Source organism: Calidris pugnax, unplaced genomic scaffold (assembly GCF_001431845.1).
Source record: "Calidris pugnax isolate Ruff unplaced genomic scaffold, ASM143184v1 scaffold4, whole genome shotgun sequence".
Lineage (NCBI taxonomy): Eukaryota > Metazoa > Chordata > Aves > Charadriiformes > Scolopacidae > Calidris > Calidris pugnax.
In genome coordinates, this window is record NW_015090781.1 from 8,623,282 (window position 1) to 8,648,818 (window position 25,537).

General features: G+C 47.2%; 1 protein-coding gene across 5 annotated transcripts in view; it reads right to left on the reverse strand.

The window, feature by feature from the left end:
* The window catches only part of AFAP1L2 (actin filament associated protein 1 like 2), a 72,499-nt gene that overhangs the window by 27,062 nt on the left and 19,900 nt on the right, over positions 1–25,537 (reverse strand). For all 5 annotated transcript variants that reach the window (XM_014960203.1, XM_014960196.1, XM_014960180.1 and 2 more), the window contains exons 2-3: positions 3,002–3,130; positions 2,396–2,473 (exon numbers count right to left, since the gene is read on the reverse strand). In XM_014960203.1, coding sequence (XP_014815689.1) covers positions 2,396–2,473; positions 3,002–3,130 — 207 coding nt within the window. The remainder of the gene's footprint in view (positions 1–2,395; positions 2,474–3,001; positions 3,131–25,537) is intronic.

Here is a 25,537-nt window from a genome sequence, read left to right on the forward strand (position 1 = left end):
CCCGGAATTTGGAGACAATTTAGAAGAGGGAAGGAAGGAAGAAGAAAAACCAGCCAAAAGCCTTCTAAAATTTGCATCTGTACTAACTGTTATCAGTGCTCTCTGTCCTTTGTAAAAGTGAATCCCTCCTGGTATTCAGGACAAGAGGAAACGGGCACAAACTGGAACTAGGAAGTTCCATCTAAACATGAGGAGGAACTTCCTTCCTTTGAAGGTGGCAGAGCCCTGGAACAAGCTGCCCAGAGAGGTGGTGGAGTCTTCGTCTCTGGAGACGTTCAAAACCTACCTGGACACATTCCTGTGCAACCTGCTCTAGGTGCACCTGCTTTGGCAGGGGGTTGGACTAGATGATCTCCAGAGGTCCCTTCCAACCCCATATCATTCGGTGACTCTGTGATTTAGGCTAAGAGGACCACAGTGTGCACCACCAGGAGCCCTACACTATGCATCAGTCTCACCTTCCTGAGGTGCATCAGACCTGCACCTCAATCCCTCTGTGCTGACTTCCAGAAGGAGATGGCATTTGCCTCACTGGAGAGTCCCATACACTCGCAAGGTAGAGACTTGCTGTGTTTCTCAAGTAACTGAGATTAAGTGAGTGACGGTGTCTTCATCACTCACCGCAGTGAGTTCAATTACTGTACCATAAAAAATGCAGCGCGTTTAGATTAAATCCTTACTGATGGAATTGGAAGTAGTGAGTGAAATACGCTTTTTACAGAAATAGCATGTTTTAAGGTTTGGAGAGGGGACTTTTGGAGATGATGTATTATCCCATGGGGCATGAGAGGTCCCATGGACCTCAGCCACAGAAGTGTAATCACCACATCCCACCAAAGGCGTTCGGTGAAACAAAGTGCAATGAGCAGCAGTGGATAAAAGGGATAAAGGGAGCTGCATTACCACTGGGGGATCCATATCACAACCCCCAGCACCAGTACTAGGGTACTAGGACCCCTCCATCTGCTAAATCTGAGCCTGCAGGTCCCACTTCTGGCCAAGGCAGGCACAGACCTCTCCATGCAGTTACAGAGGCAGGATCAGGGCCGTACACCCAGCTGCTGCTATGGCTAAGGTCCCATACATGTGTCTCACTGACTTCAGCATTTCCAAATAACTCAGAAGTTTTACTTGGAATAGGGAGGTTGTTGAAAACAGAGACAGAGAGAAGTGCCAGGTCCCACAGGGAGCGACTGAGTGGGTAGGCTCATGGCCTTGATAGGGAAAAGTCTGAAATAAAAGAACCAACTCTAAAAATAAATTGCCTGAAATTTGCCCCCGTGTTTCAGCATGGTGGATCAGTGCAAGTCTTGTTTTATCCACCCAAATGAGAACTTATATAAAGAGATGTTTCTGTCACTGTTCAGCTACCAGGAGCTACAGGGAGGCTGTGCGATCCTGTTATGGAGCATTACAGCATCACCCAGAGGGCCTCATCTGGAGATCACACTGGGGCTGGACGCGTAATCTGGGAGGACATCCTGTCTTCAGGGCTATTTGAAGTTAACCTAAATTCAGCTGCAGGTAGTTTAAAAACCAAACCAACCAAACAAACAAACCAACCCGCCACAAAACACTAAAACCAAAACAAACAACTCTGGAAATGGAGCTCTCCCAACTCTTGCAGGACCAGCATGTCAACAGCAGGCTGCACTGATGTGTCCTCTCTGGTCTCATCTATTTGGCTCGAAACTGTGGGGAGGGTCAGCCTCTGACTATGTGTGCATTAGGGAGATGCGTGTCAGTAATAACTCACTCTAGGCCATTTATCAAAAGCAGCTTCTGTGATGAACTTCAAAGAGCAAGGACATTTTCAGAGAGTTACGTTCTTTCCCATGTTACAAATTCAAAACCTGGGAAATCTAAATTGGAAATGAATATTTTATCTAGGTCTAATTTCTCGGCTTGTACACCACAGAGCTCTTGTATCCCCTGGGAGATGAAGGTGCTTTGCCCGTGCAGATGGGGAGGGCGCAGGCTGTGCCTGGGAACTCGCCTCGCAGACCCTCTGGGCTACAGCAGAGCTACATGCTAAAGATGACACAAGCTTCCAAGGTCTCAAAGAGGTGAAGTGACATGTTCCGTGGCCAAAGGAAACATGAGGGCTTCCTTAAATATTTCAGGCACTGGAACTGCAAGCCTTAGAAGGCAACATTTTTATCCCAAAATAACGCTCTCCAAAGTGCTACTTCCAGGAATAACCTCACAGCGTTGGCAAGGACCACAATTTCCAAAGGAGTGTAATGAAAATGGCAGTCCTTCCATACCATCAACTGCCTCATCCCTCAGAGCTGCCAGAGGGGCCTCCACCGGTCCCAGTAAAGCAAGGCTCTAACCCCACACACCTTCATTGCCCCTTTAGGTATGAGGTAACCACTAATCGTCAGCTCCCTACCTTTGTCTTGGTTCTCCTGGTCGCCCTGTTGCTTATGGGTGGTCACTTTGTTCATATAAATGTATTCCTCATCGCCACCTGCAACCAAAGGGAAAAGTGAACTCTTTACCCACCCGCTGCTTTCACGTTGCTAAGTTTTTCCATAAAGACAGACGTAAAAAGTGTCTCTGCTGAGTGCATTTTGGGGAGAGCACATTGGTTGAGGCAGTGTGCAGAAAAAACCCCGAGAAATAATACTAAGTGGAAAAATTAAATGCTTTTATAGTCAGGAAATTCCATAAGTTAAAATTTCTACTTAAACATTAACTTGGCCAAACATTACATCCTGTGTATCTTACAAAGTGGATTAAATAAACTTAAGGTTTAATAAGGAAAACAGAAAGTATCAGGAATCTTGGGAATCCTTTGCTTGTAAATCTGGACGCATAAATATAGTAATTTTACATAAACAACTAGAGGTCACTGCAAAAATAATCTGTGTTTCATTTTCTCCCTCTAATTTTCAAGTCTCCCCCTCCCACCAGCCTCCAAGAAAATGTTGCTTCAAGACCCCATAGCAGTTCCCACGAGACCCCACCACCCCATCCTCGGTTCCCTTCCCCGTACCACTGGACTTGGTGTAGACCCGCAGAAGGTCAGAGAGGAAGCTCTTCTTCACAACGGCAGTGCTGCTCAAGTTCTCCTTGTCCAGTATCCTCAGAAAATCTTCAAGTTCTGTGAGCAGCTGCTCGAGAGCTACAACAGCAACAGAGACAACTGTTGGCAAAGCAGTTGGGTAGCATTTCAAAAGAGGACATACATTAATGCTGAATTTTCCAAGATCCTCTCCGTTCTTCTGCCCAGGAATAATTCATATTTAGTTTTCCAACTTGAACCCTCCCTCTAGTTTTGAAAAGAACACGGGTCCCAAAACCAAAAAGGCTCCAGCTTCCCTCCGTCTGTTCACACACCAGTAAAACCCCATGTAAACATTTCTTCTTCTTTCTATAGGACTTTTGCTCAAGGGCAGGGGGGGAAAGCCTGGAGGGATTTTGAGCATTAAGACTGAGATTACACAAAAGCAGTTAGCACGATTTTGACACTTGAATCTTGAGTCCTGGCAAACATCATTCAAACCTCATCTGCATTTGGATCTACCAAAGACTCCACTTTCTGGTTCCCCTTTCCAAGCGCCCTCCTCATTTCTCTCTCTCTCTCTAATGATTTGAAAACGTTTACGTGTGTCCCCCAAAAAAAGACTAAAAAAAAAAGCACATACAGAATTCAGAGTTCAGTAAATTCTCAAGCTGTCTTGCTTGGGTAGTGACAACAGAGATCGTTCTACCCTGTGGAACTGAAGACCCAAGACTGAGCAGCATCTCAGAGACCCTCAGGAAAACCACTCGTACCAAAGACATCCCTGCAACAATCAACTCAGACACACTGCTCCCCAGCACTGAGGCTCAGCCAGGCTAAAAGGTTTGTTTTCCTTCTGAGGAGGTGCTACTCGGCTCTGCCACCAACAAATCACTCCTCTGACAGGGCTCACGCTGAAGCAACAGGCATTTAATTGCTCGCTTTTGTTCATGCTGAAGTTTATCGTGGCCTAATTAGCAGCAGTGGCAGGAGCCCATTCCAGGGAGGAAATAACAGAGTATTATGTGGAGAGAGGAAACACGACGCAAGAACGACGGTGTGTGGGAAAAGCATGGAAAACACAGCCAGGGCCAGCTCCTCCCCTTTGGAGGCTCCCCCACCACCCCACGCCATCCATCCCTGATGCAAAGGAACCACGAGGGAGATGGGCAGCAAAGCTTGGGTTTGCCACCACCAGGCTGCAAACCAGGCTGTGACTCCTCAGCACACCACCAAGGAACGTGGCATAGGGATGGTTTAACTGGGGCAATGCTCCATTCCCTTCACTCACAGCATTTCCACGTCATGTGTTCCTCGTGTTACCCCTGTAAGTCACAGTTCACACCAATGAACTGGAAAAGTGTAAATATTTTCGTTTCATAAGGCAAAACTGAAGCATATCTAGTTTAAGTGCTATCACCTCCAAGGTCACAAAGAACATCTGTGTAAGACCAGGAGAGAGCCATCACCTCCCCCATCTTTAGCCACCAGGCAACCATTCCTCAGGCAAATATGTGTTAGAATATAGATAAATAAAGCATAAATTACACTGTAAAGGTTTATGTCGCTAGCCATTAATTGAAAAACATGCTACTGCTCTCAAACTGTATTAATCTTCACTAGCTTGACTGTAAAGCAGTCTAATGACTCCAGATCAATCAATAATGGCTCCAGAGGAACCTACCAACTGGTAGTTTTTTACACTTCTTTTTATACCCCCTACACTAAATTAATTCTCTTCTGGGCTGATTTAAGACCAGTGGGGAGTGGAAAACACCTGCAACTTGCTGCATTAACTTGAATGTTTTTGCTAGCTGCTGTTTTGCCCAGCTGTAAGCCACTGCAAGCCAGAGAAAGCAAGAATCAGTTCAAGAAACAACAAGCTTTTTTTCATAAATTGTAAGAAAACAGGTGGTAGTTGGTGACAACAAGATTAGATGCCACTAACAGCATTAAACAATGAACTGTGAGCATTTGGTGTCAAACACTCACAACCAGCTTCTCTCAATCTTCAGGGCCCCTGCTTAAGTTTAAGCAAACTCCACAGGGTAAATCACAGCCTTGCTATACTCGCTCATCTGATTTGGTGGCCCATTTGAGAAAATTGAAATGGAGGTGATTTCCCACTGAGTCAGGCCTCAACGTGTGTTCTGATTAGTTCATCGAGGTAGACAGGACACTTCTGTGTCAGGGATGATATCAGAGGAAACACAGCACAAAAAACCACCAAATCTTAATTTGAAGCTTCAGAAGTGGGTCAGATCCCAACATCTGTCTGCGTAGAAGTCACGATACCATGCTTGCAGGGAAGGGGGTGTAAATCCCATTCCTTCCTCCACCCCCACAACTGCAGAAAATGACTTTATTCTTCTCCCAGGCATCCACAGCTAACACACACACACATATACAGGGCTCAGCTCTTATGAATAGCACAGCCCATACAGTAGGTTACATTTTCCAGCCCACCAAAGCTGAATTCAGGCTTCTAGTGACTCAAAGCAGCTCATTTAGGACATGATCCTGGGGCCACAGGGGTCAGTGGAAAGACTCTGTCAGACTTCAATGGGTTCAGGCTTCAGGGACTCAAGAGAGATTCATTTTGCTCTTCTTCAGCAAGAAGCAGCATATAAACCATCTGCTCCTATGCAAGTATCTCTTTGATCTCAGCTGGACATTCCCAATCCAAATGTGATACCTGCAAAAATAAACTGCTATTGAAATGAATGTGACCATTCATTCTCTCATACCAGAAGGAGAACAAGCAAATATTTATTGGAGTAATGAATGTGAGAAGTAAGAAGAATAACTAGGATGGGGGTCTCTAAGATCCTCTATGGAAGCAAGAATCACAGCAGGTCCCAGCAGGTGAACAGGACTAAAACCAGTTGAGAGCCCATGCATGTCACACCATCTCAGGATTTTGAATGCTGGAACCCACCGCTTGATCTCAGCTGAGGACCTACCATGCTGTGGTGATTCAACGGATTTGACAGAGTTGCATTGAACATGCTCATGACAAAAGGATAGTTGGTGGTTATCCAAAGCAGCCCAAAACAAATGGCTCCCCTCCAAGCTGCATTGTTTTGCTCTCCTTATGGTAGCAGTTTGGAAATGAGAGCAGGTAAAGAGATGATTCCCGGAGCTAGGCTTGCTCTGCAGGGCAATAGTTACAGGTGCAAGGAACTCTTCTGCAAAACCAAATGGCTGCAAGCAGCAGGATGAGAGATCAACCCAAGTCACTGTGCAGTGCAAGTCTCAGAGATGTTTTTGAGACACCTCTTTCCACAGCTACATTACTCTTCTCAACTCTTGTAGCACTTCTTTGTAAACCCACAATTATGATGGGACTCAAGTAATCTTTCTGGCACCATCTCAGACAAATATTTCCACAGCACTTACAAAAATTCAGCCTCCTTCATGGCAAACAGGAGATTACCTCTAAGGTTCAGGTTAGCTCAGAAGAATTAAGAGAGTTAGCAAAGGTTACTATGAACACCTCTACTGAATCCAGCCCTCCCAAGCCCCAGGATATGACCTACTCCATCTCCTTACAAAGTGTGGCCACGCATACAGGTTACCCTTCGTGCAGCACAGCTCAGATCATGCTGCTCTTCTCCATGGCCACAGGTATCAGTCACTGGATAAAACCATAAGGATTTTGCAACATGGGATGGAGAGTGGTGTAGGTTCATCATCGCCAATAGACAACTTGGCTGACTTGCATCTGCAGTGGGTGGATGATCATTGCTGAAAGGACTGAACTTTGAAGTTTATAGAAACATCACATCTTTACTGATATAGTAAGGTCTCACAGGGGGTTACAAGCAGAACTACCAGGTCCTCTTCCATGTACTTCAGTGGAGGATGAGAGATATTCTCCCTCTTTTACTTTAAGGCAATGCAACCCTTCTTACAGAATCTCCTTTACAGAATCCTCATCCTAACCAGAGTAGTCTCTGAAGCTTTGGTCGCAGCAATAAGGAAAGCATTGCTCAAAACACAACTGATCTGTTTCAACAGCAATTCAGCAGCGATAGGACAGCACTGAAAAGGGCTTCTTTTGGCAGGAGTCTATGGCCATTCTTTGCAGACAGAAAGTCTCTTGCATTGCAGTGGTGTCTATCCTAGTTCATGTGAAGCTAGAGCCAAAAATGCAGCAGCTTGCGAAGCCCCATTGAGGAAGCACATTCCTTGCAGAAGAGCTGCCAATTTTGCCTGACACCAAGGTCACTGAAAGGTAAATGACCATTAAACTAGATTATAAAAGCCATTCCTACCAATAACCACTGATCTTTGTCATTGCGCTACAATAATAACCTATGTCTACATCTAATTACTTCATGTCTTGGCCTTATGAGGAAATGGAAAGACAGGCTCAGAATGAACTTTCATTCAAATGTTTTAGTAACCACTGGGCAGGATTATATTAGACCATTTAATCTAAATTCAATTATTTATTTTATGAAGGTAGAGGGGCCCCAGCCACCGGACAAAGAACGGCAATAAGATGCATACTGAAAGACAAACTCTTTCCTCTACTGAGATGAGAGGTGAAAGATAAGGAGTATGATTTGCTAACAGGAAACTAAGGCATAGAGAGATTAAGTGATTTGTCCAAGGATACGGGCGTATTCTCCAGCAGATGAGGAATACAGCCCAGTTTTCCTGTGGCCCAGCCTGCAGACCTCACTCCCAAACCACCCTTCCTTGGGAGATTTCCCAACCCTCTGCTGAAAGCAGGATCTGGGTTTGGTTACTTCTGGCGTCACCCCTCCTCGAAGGGGCTGGGCTGAGCTGCTGGCAAACAGCAGGGATTCAGGCACCTGGTAAATACCTGCAGCCTGCCTCATGCCAAGATTTTTCGCTTCAAAAACCTTGGAAAGTCCAGCGATAGTCAAACTGATAACAGCGCCGTGATTCATGCAGGTGTCAGCCCACAGGAGCAGAGGGGCTCCAGAGGGGCTCCTTGAGGTGCTCCAGCCTCCCCGGAGAGCCTCCTCCATGCAGGACATCCCACAGCAGCTTTTGGGTCCTCATTTCCCACTGTCCAGCCCCGGCTGGCAGCACCGGGATTCCCCAGGGGCTGCTTTGGCAGAAAGCAGTTCCTTTCTTGCCCTGGTTTCTTTTTTCCTTCGCTGCACGAAATCAATGGGGCAGCTGAGGAGCAGCAGAGAGGACGGGCGGGCACAGAGAGGGCATTGAGGCTGCTGAATAGTGAGTGCTGTCAGCAGAGCAGGAGCACCCAGCCCAGGCCCCCTCGGCCAATTTGGAGTCTTACAGTAACAGTTGGCCTTTGCGAGAGGGAAAAGTCACCCCTGATGACAGCTAGAGAAGACGATTCTCCCCAGCTGCGAGGAAAGGCAGATGTGTGGATGGTGACAGCTGTAACAGCTGGATGACCCCCAACGTGGGCTGTCTTCCAAAATAGCAAAGTGGATCCTTCCTCATCCCACCGGCTTCAGGGTCCTGCAGAGGAGCAGGAGAGAAAAGGGTACAGCAAGGCTTCAGCCCTCCAGCAAGGAAGGACATGGGGCAAAGGGCTCACCCAAATACCACACCACGAAGAAGCAACAGTCCTATTGAACCCCAGAAGGCTTCCTCTCCAAGATGTATTCTCTCCACACTGAAACCCCACCAGCATTCACCCAACCTGATGAATGGGGGGGGAATAAAAAAAGCAGACAAGAGTTGACTGAAGTTTACCAGCCTGGTTTTGATCATCAGAAACCAGGCTTCACTTCCCACACTCGCACCTGCAGTGACTGGCCAGCCTTCCTTCTAGCTGGGAGAAAGAATAAAAAGTCCAGCCCACTGTTGTCCTCCATATTTTTTTCCCCCATAAAAATAATTATAAGTATATAAAGATTTGTAGGAAAAAAAAAATCTCCCCACAGCAAAATAAGAAGTGCTACATTTATCAAAGAGAATTAAAAAAGAAAAAAAACCACAAAAAACCCCCACCAAGCTTCCAGTAAACAGTGAACTCTCTCATTGGGGAATCACTGCTAGATTAAACAAAAGGCAAAATTCACAAACCCAAGATGAGCTAAAATTCCTCAAAATAAGAAAACCGTAAAATTAGAGAACTCTTCTCATAGTTTCCCTGTTAAGCCAGACAAGTGTCAGACAGTTATGACCACTTTAACAAAGCTGTCTGATTTTCAGACATAATGACTGCTCACAAGGAAGAAAAAGAAAGAAAAAAACCCACCCAGACTGCCTCTATTGATGTACCTAAAATCCAGCATCGCCTGGCTTCACACTCACGTTGGGAGCATTAGGCTCCTCTTTGTTGCAAAGTATGAATCATGGAAGGAGAGAGGCAAACAATGTGTCTCCTTGGTCGTGGGCTGTGAACTGAGCAGATGAACCCAGGCAGCTCTGCGTGGGCTGCTCTGGAAGTCTGAACAAGACTCATATTGAGAAGCAGCAGCTCTAACCTAGGAACCCTGAACTTTAACAAAACGGCAGCAGAAAATGCACACAAAGCTTTTTTTCAGCGAGCTGAGCAAACAACAGACTTCTCTTTCCTCCGCTGGAAGGTGGGAAACAGCATCCAAGAAAAATTAAGAAAAAAAAAAAAAGAGGAAGAGGGAAGAAAAGCAAAACATGAAAATGACTGTTGTAAGGAGTATTTACTGAGCAGTCTTGTATTTTAGTGCCATATTGCTTTATTATATGCCATGCAGGGTACGTGCATGAAACTTCAGGGGCAATACAGTGATGTCTTTCTTTGCAAAGGGTCTCAGTCTTTCCACGACAGCACCACTGGTGAGTCACTGGAGGTCTCACACTGGCAAACAAATTTGTTGGATGACATCTGAAAGAAGTTGGCACCTCTTCCCTTCGCAGCGTGCCATATTAGCAGAGTGCCCATCAAACTTGGAAGATCCCCAAAGCTTTACTGGGCTACACACTGCAGGCCTGTGCTCAGGTGCTTAGCGAGACACGTAGCATCAGCAAGTGGGGACATACCACAAAGTGCCATGGAAAAACCATGCTGGGACCTGGGGTTGATTGGACTGTCACCATGAGAAGTGCTGCATCCTCAGCATGCAGGGGACCAGGTCACACATCACGTGCCTAAACAGGGTAATTCCTGCTGGGGCAGAACCGAGCTAGGAAAACATCAGGGAAGCAACCAAAGAAACATCAGTGCAGTAGCCAAGAGGATCAGCAAGGATCAAACCAAATGAAGATAAGCATCAACTAGAAAAATTTGGACTAAGTCAGGCAGGGTAGGATGTTAAAGAGGGTCCTCTTTCTAAGGTAAATATCCCCAAGAGCAGGCGCTAGCGACCTCCCTTCCTAGCAGGGAAGAAAACAAACCCAACAATTCTTACAAATCAGAAATCGTGTTTGCTGCCAAACCCCAGAGTTGAATCCTACAGTGGCGTGACAAAGACACACATGGATTTCCTCTAAAGCTGCCACCATTGATTCCTTTCTCCCCCCCCACAGTCCTTTCTACTTTTCCCCCTTCCCCTCCCTCCCCCCTATTCCTTCAGTTTTCTGCTAAGATTGCTTTTTTTCAGTCTTGTGAAGTTTTGCTCTCCTCTCCATCCCTCAATCCTTAGAAGACTGCATGGCTGACTTTGCTGGGGGGTTGGTGACCACTTGACCTGCAACTTAAAGGACATCCGTTGTTTGCTATCTAATGTAATGCATAGCTATATCCAGGACGGGGCTACTGAGGCGGTGTTTGATCAAATAGAGCAGCTGTTTTCACAAAACATGCAAAAAACTTAACTACGTGACACAAACACGTGGGGTTCTACTCAACTCCAGGGAGGGGAGGCACCCCACAGCCACCCACTCAGCCCAGCCTTGTTCTCCTCTGCCTTTGCTCCACAAAGGTGGCTTCTGCACCTCAGCCCAGGTCTCTGCCAAGGCTCCTGGAGCCCAGTCTCCTTCGTTAGGGAGCACAATTGCAGTCAAAATGCTGCAGAAGACTTTGCATCATCCTTGTTCATCGCTCTGCACGGCTACCTCTAGAGGAAAGCACCCTTCCACCCCTCTCTGCATCACAGACCAGTGGGCACACTGCTGTCCTAGTGCCTGCCAGAGACCACAGCCACGGGACCCCTCTTTCCCGTGGAAAAAGGAAGCCTGGGATACCACATTCCCAAAACAGTGACTGGGAAAATGCAAGATCCCAACGAGATTAAATATCACAATGATGGTGAATGACAGCCCTGGAACAACACCCCGCAGTTTGTACCACTGCAGTACAAATAAAGGAGGTTAACTGCCAAAAATATTTGGAGATGGATTTCTTTCTTACAGGCAAGACACAAATTAAAGGAAGCTGCCAGATACACACAGGGTTGTGTTTTTTTTAAGAGGGGACATGCACACACACATACACATGCACACACCCTCTGAAGGCCTCATATCAAAGCATTTTCCCACCATTCTCTGTTGATTTAATGGCATCATTCTCCAATGAACAATAGAAACATAACAGAAGGGGAAAGCAATTATGTTTGAGAAAGCAAAAGCAAGAGCTCTGGGGTCAGAGAGAAAGAAGGACTCACAGCCCTGGAGTCCCCAGTCTTTTCCTTGCCATTTCCTCTGCAGCAGGGGCTCTTCCAGCCGTGCTGGCCCCGACCGCCAGCGCTGGGCATCAGCTCCACAGCTGAAAAGCAGAATGACTACACAGCACTACTACAGGGAGAAAACAGGTTTTAGAAGTATTCCTGAAGCATCCCAGGGCAGACTGGCAGAGCCTACAGCAACATCATTATGGATTGCTAGACTTCTTTCATTAATAATCTTGCTCAATCCCTTGTCCCAGCACTGCATGCCATCCTTAGCCATCCTCTTCAGGGCAACCCAGGAGCCTAACCATGGGGAAGGAGCATCATGCAGCTGAGGCACTGAGCAGTGTTGGTGCAGCAACGTGCAAACCAGAGATTCTTCTCTGGAATCCCAGTGTACAATCATCAGCAGACAAATTTGCTCAGAAAACGCAAACAAACAAAACCCTCATCCCCCAAAAAATTCCACAAACTACAGACACCACCAAGGACCAAAGCTCAATCCCCTTCCTAACAAGATTCAAAACAAACCAACGTTTACTAAACTTCAGTTTAGGGTTAAGAGGTGTGGAAAGGGAAGGTTTAGGAATTATTATGCTGTACTTCAGATGTTGAATTACAAACCCTCTCCTGCCATGAGTCACCAGTGCTCAGAGAGCATCTCCCAGCAGGGCTCCAACATCTGCCAACATAGGAGGCCACAGCTCCCACCCACCCTCCCACACGCACGGGGAGAGAACTGATGCAGAAAGGTGACCTGAGGACAGGGCTGGATGTCCCTGCTTTTACATTCAAGAGATGCCATCTTTATTGCCCTCCTGCACCTCTGACAGGACATTTCACTTGAAGTCAGGGTGGAAGAGCAGGTTCCCAGGAGCAGGCAGCTTCCCTGCTGGCTGGGGATTACCAGAGCAGCTGGGTACCACATGAGCCATTTCGAGACACATGTGCCCTGTGGGGAAACACCAATGTTTTCCTAACGCTGCGGTGATGCTCCAGAGAAACAGAGGCTCTCCTTGCTTCACACCCCAACCATCGCTTTCCTCACTCGACAGGTTTCCAAATGTGGTTCAAGTTTTTGGTACCATTTGGTATCTGTGTTATTAATCCATGTTGCCCGAGAAACACCCAAATATGTTTTCTTAGCCGAGCCTCTCTTTCCAATACACGTGAAAACAAGTATTGGCTGCCTTGGGTAAAACAAGTGTCACTCACAGGGAAGAGCCTCAGAAGAGAGATTCTCAATTTATGCAATGGCTGCACACACATTACCCTTCCAACACAGGTCCCATTCACCACGTGAATGAAACACAGGTGACAATACTTCTTACAAGCCAGAAGCATACTGGGGTAAGTGATGCAGACCAGCAAACCCGCACAGAATCAGCGATGATAAAGGGTCAGGTTTGCAAGTGCCATGGAGACTGCTGGAGCTGCACACCAAGGCATGAGGAGATAACAACGTGAAGTCCCATTTGTCTCCCTATGGGTCCAAGCCCCACATGGGTTGTGATGGTCACACGCATGGAGCAGGGATCAGAGAAGCCATGGACTTTCATCGACTGAGATAAGCAACTTCTGCAGTGACCTACCTAAATGGATGACTCCAGGTTTGACTCACGTCAGTGGACCCACAACTGCTTTGCTGCATAGGGGATGGGAGAAGGAAGCACCAAAAGAACTGTCAGGACTAAGAAACCTTGTTTTACCATTAGGGTCACAGGAGAAGCCACCACCTGCACCCTGGGCTTGAGCCTCATCACTGGGGAGCAGCAAGCCAAACTCAGAGATGCACAGGTGGGAAAGCAGAGGCTCAGGAGAAGACAACCATATCGCACCTCTGCCTTCTTCCCTTCCCCAGCAGGGCCCCCCAGGAGCCCAGGGTGGCTGAGGCAGCGAAGAACCAGGACAAAGACTGGCATTTCTTTTTTATCATGTGAATTGGAAAACTTCTCCCTTTCTATCCTGACTGAGAGGAACGGGAAATGAAAGACAGCTCTCAAACCAGCAAAACAACCATTTACCGGATAAAAAAGATTTTCTTACTTTGTCTGTCTTGCACTTTGTTTACATGAACAAGAGCCAGTTATCCAGACTGAGAACAATACTCTGAATTAAATCTCTGAAACCCATTACATAAATATGCCGAAGGTATCACTAATCCTATCACAGATTTAAGAGTTAGATCGTTATTTTCATTTACCATTTCAGCAGAAAATCTGTGACAAGAAACTGCTGATGAATGAGTTCAAGCCCTTCCAGCAAATTCAGCTTCCTTGGAGCTTTTCTAAACTCACATTTGACTCTTTCATCTCCCTCTTAACAGGCTTTGGAGGCATTCCTGTAGCTTTGCTATAGTTTACCCAGCACAGCATCTCTTTTTTGCTCAGTATTACATGCTAATGAACACTGAAGTCATCCCCAGCAACCGAGGATCCCTTCCCACCTGGGTTTTTTGGGGAGCACTTGCCCAGGAGAGCAGCACCAGCAGTTTGGGATCAGCAGCTCATGCCCAGCTCCCCTCAGCCAGGGCAGGCCACGCTGCCCTCCTTCAGAGCCACACTGCTGTCTTCCTTCCAAAGCGTTAACATAGTATAGTTCAGCATTGGCACTAATAAATTAATGGCTTTTAATGAAAGTAATAACTTGAAGGAACTCTCTATTTACTTACTGCTAAGCACAGCCTGGCTAGTCCACTGCTCTGCCTGCGGCGCTGGAAGCAATTCAATCGAGGACATGATTAGCATCTCGCGAGCAGGAACTGCCCTCCAGATCGTTTTCTGGTGCTCACAGGCATAAAGAGATGCACGTCCTCACAACCACCGGCTAGCTCTCAGCCACAGCCCACCAACAGCCTTCCAGTTCTGCAGAGAAGGTACCAAAAACCACTGGCCATTTTGACTTTTGAATTTCCATCCGCTAATTCCAGCTGCCCAGAGAAGCTGTGGCTGCCCCATCCCTGGAGGGGTTCAAGGCCAGGCTGGATGGGGCTTTGAGCAACCTGGTCTGGTGGGAGGTGTCCCTGCCCAGGGCAGGGGGGTTGGAACTTTAAGGTCCCTTCCAACCCAAACCATTCTATGAATTCTGCACTTAAGCTCCAGTCTCAAAGGTGAAGCTGAGACAGCCAGGGGAGCAAAAAGCCTCAGAGCCTTTCAATCTCCTCTGAGTAGGAAAACCCCAGGGACTCTTTCTGTTGTGGTTTCTTGCAATTTCATTGATTTTATTGTTATCTGCTTGCCCAGGATTTCTAAGCAAAGAGACAGGCAGGTGAAAGAAACACAAAGGACTAGGAAAACACTCCCCATTTTTAGGGATAGGCATATTTTGTTACAGAACTCAATGAAAACCATTTTAAAAAAAAGTTATTTTAGGGCAAATAAAGTAATTTTGGTTTTGCTCACTTGGTTCAGGAAAAAAAAAAGTAAAAAAAAGTGGGGGTGGGAGGAGGCTGGATCCTCAAAGCCCAGGCAGTTGCCCTCTTGCTCTTACCTCTGAGGTGGGGAGGTGGATTCAAATCCCTCTCCTGACTGAAGGGATTTGAATTAGTCTTCTCTGGAGGCTGCTCCATCACTTATGTTATTACAGAGGGGAAGGAGCACAGGCTCTCCCACACAGAGAGTGCCATCTCAAACAGCAACTGGGATGTAACCACCGTGCACCTCTTTCTGGTCCACTGAAAAGTTTCTACTTATTGTTGTACCTAGTCCTTCATCTCTTGACTTTTATTAAAAAGAAAAGCAAGTTATCATCGTTTGTTTGCTCCCAAAACAAGATTTCTGTCTGGCATTCACTCCTCTCACACTGGCACTGATAGGACTTCGCTGCCTCCCCACAGTGGATGCCTCCTGACACTCATCTGTGTGAAAAAACACCCCAAGGGAAATGTTTGGCCAGAGGGAAAGGGGCAGGGAGCAGGGATTAGCTCCATCTCAAGCCTTTGGCAAGGACATCTGTTACAGCTGCTGAACAGGTCACACACTGCATGAAACGCAGACCAAAAGCCACAGGCACAAGAGCTGCCAAGCTCTCGATGGCTGCTCAAGCCATCAAACTCCTCAGCTTCTCCACAGCATTCAAGACATGTATGATCTCTATTTCCTCTCCATTTTGAATTACCTCTGCCTGAAATTTCCAGGTGTGACATGCCAACTCATGCTTGTGCAAATTCCCCCTCCTGGGGGGTGCAAGGAAAGAGCAGGAAATGGTTTCAGAGATGTAGAAGAGAAACTGGATCTACAGGAACCTCTCAGCAACAAAATAATACATTGCACTGTCCCAACCCCTGGTTATCCATCCTCCCCCAGAGTGCTTTGGAGGTAACACTCCAGTGTGTTTTACCCATATCTTCTGTATGCCTGCCTTAGGGTGTCACCTCCAAAGGGCATTTGAGGATGAGTGTTGCATGTTGGTATAAAGCAGAAGACACATGAAAGCCCTCAAGCAGGGCAAGACACCTCAGTGAGGAGCAGTGATTCCACCCCCAGCTCGGTGTAGGCAGAGGCAGTGGGGGATACAGGAGGGAGGGGGAGGAAGGTCAGTGATACACAATACATGTGACACCTTATATCCCTCAGTGCTGCAGCATCCCCACCTCACCCTGAGCAGGTCAGAACGCTCACACATCGTGGCACCATGCAGAGACTACACTCAGATCCTGGAAAGAGCAGCTTGGGACAGCATGGTGCTCAGGAGCTGGGTCTCTGCTAGCTTAGGTATCTCTGGGCCAAACTGCAGACTCATCCTTTGCAACACTTGATAATTTGGCCCTGCAAACCTGAAAAAGACTACTGTGCAGTTAGATACTTCAGAGATTTCCAGAAGTGCACTTTGTTCAGTATTCACCCTTCATCAGAGGCAGCCTTTTAGGTCAAAGCACAACATCTCAGCGATGGTGCTGACACCCTAAGCTTCTGTGAAGATACACACCCAGCAGTGACTTGACACTCAGACTCCCGCTTCACCAAGACATGTTTTTCCTCTTAACACACCTCACTGCAGCTTAGACCTCTGCTTCCCACCCTGGCCACCTCACTTTTCAATTTTTCTGCCCTATTTTAGGTGGCTGCAGGAACTTGCCCCCCCCGGCTGGCACAAGGCACTCTATCTTTCTCACATGAGTCAGCAGCCAGGAACAGGAGAGCCCTTCTTTGTAACTGAAAAGGAATTAAGTGATTTTGAAGCAGGGGAGTGTTTTGGACTAGTTAGCTGACTGACAGCAGGAGCTCTTCAGAAAAGGCTGCATTATGAGAAGCAAACTTCAAAAGGAGAAGTGACAAGGCCAGAGTGTTTGTGGTGCCTGAGGAAGTCATTAGAATTTAAAAGGGACACAGATTGGGCAAGTACACTAGGCTAAGAAAGATGAACTGCTGCCAAAAAAGTTTCTTTAGCTTTCCCAGAGCTTTCTAGCCTGTAGTAGAAGTACAGTTTCATGAATATCTGTGTCACAAAACATTTTTACAGAAAACACTTGCCATTGCTGAAAACATGAGAAAGATGCCATCGTCAAAAACCAGATGCCTCCTGCTCTAATGTCTCTTTTCAGCTTATTAATAGCTGTCGTGCTTTCATCATTCCCAAACACAAGAGGGTTTCTGCAAACCCCTCAGAGATAAGACGTTTCTTAGAGGACTGGTTTTGTATATGCCACAGTTTATCTTCCTTCATTGCAGGGTTTTTTTTGAAGCAAAGGCTTCAAAGGCTTCCAGGGTCCAGGAGCAGTGATGGTTGCTCTGCAGTGATTGACCTGCCAGGTCAGGAGCACCACCCCAGCTGGAGAGGTGCGACATTAAGAGATCAAACTGAACACAAAACTCAGTGGCTTCCAGTCACCAAGGTTCATTGCTAGATTTCTGCTGCTTTCAGATCTCTGCTCTGCCGCAGGAGGATTCGAATTGGAGATTCAAACAAATACGAGGCTGCAACAGCAAAATCGCAGCTGAAACCAGCAGAAACTTCTGTTCTGGTTTTCCTGAGCAAACTGAAGCAGCTCACAAAGAGCTCAACATTACGGCCCTTCCACTGAGAGGTCTCAACAACTCTGTGAAAGCAAGAGCCAAAGCCAGAGGTCTGCAATAAGACTCAAAGCCAAAAGATTTGCAGTCCTGGAGCAAAGCCAAAGCTAGTGTTCCACCAAAGCCATTTCTTCCTGTCATCTATTCCCTACCCAAAGGCATTAATGCCCATTTTCTTGACCCTTTCCCCCACAGTAGAGACTCTTTTGCTCAATGGTTCATATCCAGACAGTGACAGAGACAACTAAAATGAGTCAACAGCCCTCGGAAGGCAAACAGGGCTCGTGTTGTCTCACTGGGTGCAGGTGAGATGTGGTGAGTCAGGCTGGAGGAATGAGCTCCAGCAACAGCACCTGGCACTGGTCCCTCCAGACCGCCCCACTCCCAGCTCAGTGGGTCACTCCAGTTAAGGCCCTCGAGTTGCTTATCTGTCAAGTTTGTTAAAAAATATAAATAAATAATGAAAATTTGCTGGAAGTTTGGCAAGCTTAACCAGGCTTCCAGTAACACTCTGAGGAAGCTCACAGGATGTCATAACACAAAGTATTTACTGAAAATTGTCTCGGCATTCAAATGCTTCTTGTGAATTTAGTTCAAGCTGTGTTGGATCCCATCTGCTTCAGACTTATGGATCCAGCCGTAATCTCAGAGGAATGGAAGTTTTCACCCTATGTCACTTATCCCCATGGGTCCCACAGGGCCTCTCTTTCACAAGCTCCTGACACAGTTTTTGAGGGAAACAGAACAACCTTTGTACAAATACAGCCACTTCTGAATGACTCATCACAAGAAGGTATATTAAGGGTGCCATGTTTTGGGACACAGCAGCAGACTGGCAAAGGCATCTTGCTTTGGAAGCCAAGATACCTTCTGGAGCAAATTTTGAAGTGGTATCAGTGGTACCATCAGCCTGACCAATATGCAAATATTTGGGCCATGAATCCAAGGCAACTGGACACGCCGCTCCCCATCTCACCTCTGTAGTCACTGGCTGGAACCTTTGGATTCGAACTGGAAGTTGGAAGGTTGGGTTTAGAATAAAGTGGCTTACAAATAAAAGGAGCATTCCTTTTAGAGCACAGAAATGTTCAGAGTATACATAGAGATCTCACTGTGTAGTCACCACACATACCTACCTGAGCTGTATCTTCATCTCGTATAGATCTATACAGCTCCAACAAACCCTACCAAAACAGTTTTAATTTAAGCACAGAGAAGGATGCCCTGTTACCGGGAAACTCCAGTTTTACGCAAGCACAAATACTGCAGAAAATTCCCAACTCACGTCAGATCCAGATGTCCAGCTCTTGGGATACCAAAACACCAGAGGAAAATCCAAGATGAAAGTGAAACAAATGCAAGCTGCATTTCATTGAAACGGGAAACCACAAGCCACTCCATGCTTAATGGGAAGCCCAAACTTTAAGATTTTGTTTATTTTTAAGAAGAGAAAGACAGAATCCACCAGCCTTCAAGAGCCAATAACCTTGCTGGGCTGCTAGAGTTCTCCTCCAGGATGGGAGGAACTGAGGACCAAAACCAAGTTCAGATTGTGCAGTACCACAGGCAACTTCTCTGCATACCACACACCAGTTCCCCTACATATACCCATCCTATGCCCCTACATGTACATGCTACTGCTGTTCCTTGGGGTAGGAGTCCCCCTGAGACAGAGGCAGTGACCTCTGAGGCTCACGTCTAGGGACCTAGGTTTCCTGGGCAGTACCATCACCACAAAAGGCTGTTTATGATCAGAAATACCAGCCAGGACATGAGGATCTTTCATGAAACATACTTTTTCTTACAACTTCACTTAGCAGGGTTAAAAAAAAAAAAAAAAAAAAAAACCAAAAAAAAAAAAAAAAAAAAAAAAAAAAAAAAAAAAAAAAAAAAAAACCCAAAAAAAAAAAAAAAAAAAACACACCCCTCTCTCCCTGCAAAAAAACCCCAAAGCCCCAAACCTAACCCCCCCCCAAACCCTCCAATCTTCTGACTGCTATAACAGATGGCTAGTAATCACACTATATTGGTGTAAATGTCTTGCTATAACCAAGATTTTGCTGATTTTTAGGACAGGCACTCAGTGTAACAAGTCACCTTGAGACAGAGTTCACAGGGTTGTTCTAAAAAAAAAAAAAAAGACGCAAACCAAAAAACCAAAACCCAACCAGCAAGCTTCTGATGGTTCAGGATTTTCTGGAGGAAAAAAAAAAAAAAAAAGACGCAAACCAAAAAACCAAAACCCACCCAGCAATCTTCTGATGGTTCAGGATTTTCTGGAGGAAAAAAAAAAAAAAAAAGACGCAAACCAAAAAACCAAAACCCACCCAGCAATCTTCTGATGGTTCAGGATTTTCTGGAGGAAAAAAAAAAAAAAAAAGACGCAAACCAAAAAACCAAAACCCACCCAGCAATCTTCTGATGGTTCAGGATTTTCTGGAGGAAAAAAAAAAAAAAAAAGACGCAAACCAAAAAACCAAAACCCACCCAGCAATCTTCTGATGGTTCAGGATTTTCTGGAGGAAAAAAAAAAAAAAAAAGACGCAAACCAAAAAACCAAAACCCACCCAGCAATCTTCTGATGGTTCAGGATTTTCTGGAGGAAAAAAAAAAAAAAAAAGACGCAAACCAAAAAACCAAAACCCACCCAGCAATCTTCTGATGGTTCAGGATTTTCTGGAGGAAAAAAAAAAAAAAAAAGACGCAAACCAAAAAACCAAAACCCACCCAGCAATCTTCTGATGGTTCAGGATTTTCTGGAGGAAAAAAAAAAAAAAAAAGACGCAAACCAAAAAACCAAAACCCACCCAGCAATCTTCTGATGGTTCAGGATTTTCTGGAGGAAAAAAAAAAAAAAAAAGACGCAAACCAAAAAACCAAAACCCACCCAGCAATCTTCTGATGGTTCAGGATTTTCTGGAGGAAAAAAAAAAAAAAAAAGCCCAGCAGAAAAACCTTCTACTTGCTGTAACTGTAAGAGTATAACAGGATCAGACTTTTTCATGCCAGTAAAGTTACCCTGGGCCAGATTCATCAGGGCAGCTTCGACAACTTCATCCCAGAGCGGTGCTACAAAGCTCTTATAAGCTCCTAGTTAACTGTACTAGCACACTAGGTTTATGGCCCTCTTGCATTAGCCAAGAAGCCCAAAGCAGCTGGGAATTACCAATAAATTTGTCCCATGAACTCTGGCTGCAGTACCAGTAATCCCTTACTCTCCCAGTGACAGGAGAAGCTTGGACATTTTTGAAGTTTATCTCTCATAGAGGCAGTGGTCTCTCCTCCTGCAGAGGAGTCAGTGCTGGTCATGCCAGCCTGCATCCCCGTGCAGCATCCTGCTGGGAAACCTGCTTTGGTGCACAGTGAGGGCCCTCACCTGGAGCTGCAGCTGGGAACCCCCAAATCAGCCTCTTCCAGCACATCACAACCCATCTCAGAAATTACAGGCTGCTGCAAAGTTCTTCCACGGTATCCTTCTTCTTGTGGGAAAACCCCACTGATGTCCTAACGTGCCTGCTTTCCTTCCCTTCTCCCACTGCTGACTGCGGTTCCAGCAAGCACTGGTAGGTGTCTGGTCAGGATCTTGCCTTGATGCAGAGGGATAGCCACATGGCCAAAAAACAACGTTGAAAAACAAACAGCTCCTGAACCAAAAGCCACAAGGCAACCCTAAACTTCTGTTTGAAAATATTCAGGCAGGATGTCTTGCTGAGCTGACACATCTGGTTTCCAGAAGGACTTCAGATGGAAGCCGTGCTGAACAGAAACTTTTCAGGATGTCCAGGAAAGAGGGAAACGAGGAGCCTGGGACACAGTGCTGCAGTCATGCAAAGGGAGGACGTGGAGCTGCAGAACCATGAGGGAGCCATCCTCATGGCCATCCCTGCTCAGCACAGCTGTTATGACTTACACATGACCTGAAGCCCATGCACGTACCAAGTACAGTAGGTGGGTGATCTGAAGCCTGTGTTAAATTCATGTATTTCCCTTAATCCATGACTAATGAGCCCATCTTTTAGCAACTCAGAAGGGCAGACACTTATAAAATGCTGTACTGTTGTGACTGGCCTGCTTATGGCTCTGGTTCAACTAAAGAAGTCAAGCGTGGAGTTAACTCCATCCCTTGACACCGCCTCTGTGCACACACAACTCACTTTAAGCAAGTCTGTGGTGGATCTGAGCCCGCGTTCAGGCTGGGGAGGGATGTCTCAGCAGTAAAGCAGGCAGGAGCATGCCTCTGCTTTCCCAGCTGGCACTCAGTTTAAGACCTCCCAAAGCATCCCAACCAGCAGAGAAGAGAGGAGCTCCTGAGAGGTACGCCGTGCTTGTTCCTAACACATTACACCTTCCAGTACAGGCAAGCAAGCAGGACCCAAATATTCAATAGGACAAAAATATCTTTTCTTTCCCTTGCTACACGAGATGTGGCCTGGGAGCACCAACCAGGCAAAAATTAAAAAAAACCACTGGCTGGTACCTGCACCAACAGTCAGACAAGCAACCCTTCTGCAAAACACGAGAGGCGGGTAGGCAGGATGCATTTTGCCTCTTGCTTAACTAATGGAAAAAAAAACTAATAATCATAATTTATGACTGGTTTCCAGGTTCCTCATTATTGTCCAAGTAGCATTAACAAAGGCGAGAAGGCAAACGCAGCACGCACCCAGGGGACCTGGAAACACCCAGCTGTTTCCCAAAATAGGAGCAGCTTGGCGAGCTGCAGCTGGAGCACGGCCGGGACCCCCCTTCCCGGCGCTGTGCTCTCCCAGGCAGCGCCGCGAGCAGCGGGTCAGGAGGTGCATTCCTCTGACAAAAATACTATGAGAAAAAACGAGGGAGCAGCAGCCCCCCACAGAAGCCACTGGGGCTGCTCTGTGATGGGACTGGGACTGAGGGACCCCTGGGAAAAGGGCTGCTTCTCACGAGGTCCCCGCAGAGAGCCTGGCACTGCCCACGGCCCTTACGGGATGCTGCAGAAATTGTGATGAGAGCCCGGCTGCGACATACATAGCAGCCCTCATTGTAAGAAAAGAAAAAAATTAAAAAAACCTAAACCCCCGAAATCAGCACAAAACCCAACAGCAATCAGCTCATCGCCATAGGAACAGGTTTAGTCTCATGGCAGCCAGACAACTGGGTCCTGTAGGCTAGTGTCCTTCTGGTAACCTTGGGAAAATCATCGGCTCTTAATTACAAATCTGGGGGAACATCGGATATTAGTGTTTTACTGCCACGTTACATCTTGGCTAAGGCTTCCCTTGGCTCCCAAGGTGCTGGAAGACAAACATGTATTTTCTTTTCATTTCGAGATAGCTGAAAGCCACAGCCTGAGCAGTGATGAGAACTGTATGCGATTAGGAATAAATGAATAAAACATTCTTAAACAAACAAACAGAAATCCCCTGCCCTCAATTCCCAGGACCCTGGGGAGCTGGAGGGATGCAGCGGTGGTGGAAACCATTGGGCCAGCACCCCCAAATCGATACCTGGTGCTCCACAGTGGAGCATATCCCCTGCAGCAGCAGGTGCCTGCAAATCTGCAAATTGGGCTCAGGTCTGTGTTTTGGAGTCTCAATGTACCAAGTTTTGGGTCTCAGCGCGGCATACAACCCTGAGCAGATGGGACAGCAAGACACTGCCAGCATACCTCATAGAGGTCTTCTTCCACCCCTGCCTTGCTGAGGGACAGGCTCAGCCTCTCCAGGGGTTGCCTGCAAGACCACACAGCCCCACATCTGCTGTGGCACAACCCCCCGGAGCCCAAGGAGCCCATGCCATACTTGCTCTGTGCTTCTCCCAAGTGAGCAGGTTGATTGTGCTTGGCTACAGGGAACAACACAGACTGACTGCTCTGAGGTCTGGCAGATTTGGGTCACATCCAGTTCACAAAACCTTTTTAAACGCTGGCTGAGGGCAGCAACTCTTTGGCCCCAGCAGCATGTCCCACAGGTCGCCTTTGCAGCAGTGAAGGAGCCTTTTCCTTTATTCACTTCCCATTTCCTGCCCAGTTGCCTCAGCCACAAACTCCCTGTTCTCATCATGTGGGTGGGATACGCTGAGAGGAAAGGAGCAATCCCTCCCCACTGCACTTCTCCTCCATCGCCTCCACTCCCCTCAGACAGTAACGGGACCACAAGCCATTGCACCCTGTCCCTTCCAGGAAGGGGGAAGCTTGCAAACACAGCCCTTCTGCTGAAAAGCAGCTTTTCCAGGGAAAAGCACGGAAAGAGATAACAGCACCCGCAAGCGAGGCTGGACGTGCGGATACCGCGATAAATCAATGCAACGGTGCAGGGGGAGCTGCCTCCCCCGGGGTAAATGGCATCCCCAGGCAACTTTGCTCATTAAGAGGTGATCAGCTGCTGGAGCAGGCAGGGGAAGGAGAGACCCAGCAGAGTAACTCGCACCTCCCTGCCTTGATTTTGTTATTCCAGGAGGGAACATGGGAGGCTGCAAAACAACCAACTAACCCTGAGGGTGCAGCGCCAGGCTTGTCTTGGTCCCTCTGTGACCCTGCACAGGCTGCTCACCCACCAGAGCAGGCTTCCCCAGTCCAAAGCAGCCTCAGGAGCAGCCCTGGTGCTCCCTTACCCTTGAGATCAAAGCTACATTGCTGCAGGCTGCAGCTAATGCACGGAGCAGCCGAAATGGCCAGTTGGGTGCCATGGGGTGAAGACACCCAACCCTCTTGTCTTGGCTGCAAGCACTGTAAACCTTCAAAGCCCTTCCCCGTGTGAGCCTTTCTCCATGCTTCAGTCCCTGCCTTGAGCTCACATACAAGATTTTTCAAGGAAGATACAAGCAAATGTAGCCCAGCAGTTTGATGCCTCATCAATAGTTTATTTTGGAACCAGTTCCTACTGATCACGTCTCAGCTGAAACCCAGCTATCTGTATCAGCAACCAAGCCCGAGAACAGGCAAGGAGCGTGGGGGGAACCCACCACCTCTGGCCAAGATCTTCTGTGCATCAGTTTCTCCTCCCGGCCTCTGCAGTGTTCCTGCCTTTCTGTTTTGTAAATACACACAGGGTGCCAGATGACTCAGCCCGCTGCTTCCCCTCAGGATTTACAGCCCAGATACGGGCAGCGGTGCAGGGGAAGGTGGAGGGAGCGGTTTTACACCATGTGAAAACAATGTCATTTGTTTTGCTGGGCAGACACGTACCCTCCGAGAGGAACGCTCCCTCTGGAGAAGGGAAGCCAGGCGTGGGAGCCGTGTGGCATCCTCCGTGAGCGCCTGCGCAAGGTCCCTTGCAAGGTGCATCCTGCCCCCAGCTCGGGAAGACACCTGGGATCCTGCCCGACCAAGTCCTCCAGCAGCTTTCCTCCAACACAGCTGTGGGTGTCAGAGACACTGACTCAATATAACGCAATTTAAAACAAAACTAATCTCTTCAGTTAAAAAAAAAAGAATCAGTTATTCTGAAGACTTACTGCCTTTCCCTCTCGTCCTGAAAAATCAGAGATTAACGAGCCTTTGGCTAAGAACTGCTTCGCTGGAGGGATGGAAACCTTGACAGTGGTCATGCTTAAGGAGTAACAGATGTGCATTTCCACTACAAGTCCCTCCTGCCCAGCTGAACTCCAGTACGTGTAGGAGACCCGACGTGCCAGATCCTCTGGAGAGGAACATCCCAGAGACACTTCCAAACCTTTAGGAGTAGAGGGCAGCCAAGGAGGACAGACACTTCAAACCCCATGCTTGGCTGAGCTGGAGGCCAACCTGGCCAGCAGCTCTGCCCACATCGACCACAGCTGGCCAGGGGTGGGAGCTCACCTCTCACGGCAAAGGAACAGAAAACAGCGGCTTGGGAGTGCCTGGGAAGAGACTGACCTGCCAAGAGAGACTTCATGCTGAACCAACCAAATAAGTAAAATGAAATAGTGTTTTCCCTCCAGCCAGGCAGAACTGCTGATGAAACCACCTTTCTGCATGACACGTTTAGCGGTGCTTCGAGGAAATCAGAGAGGCAGTA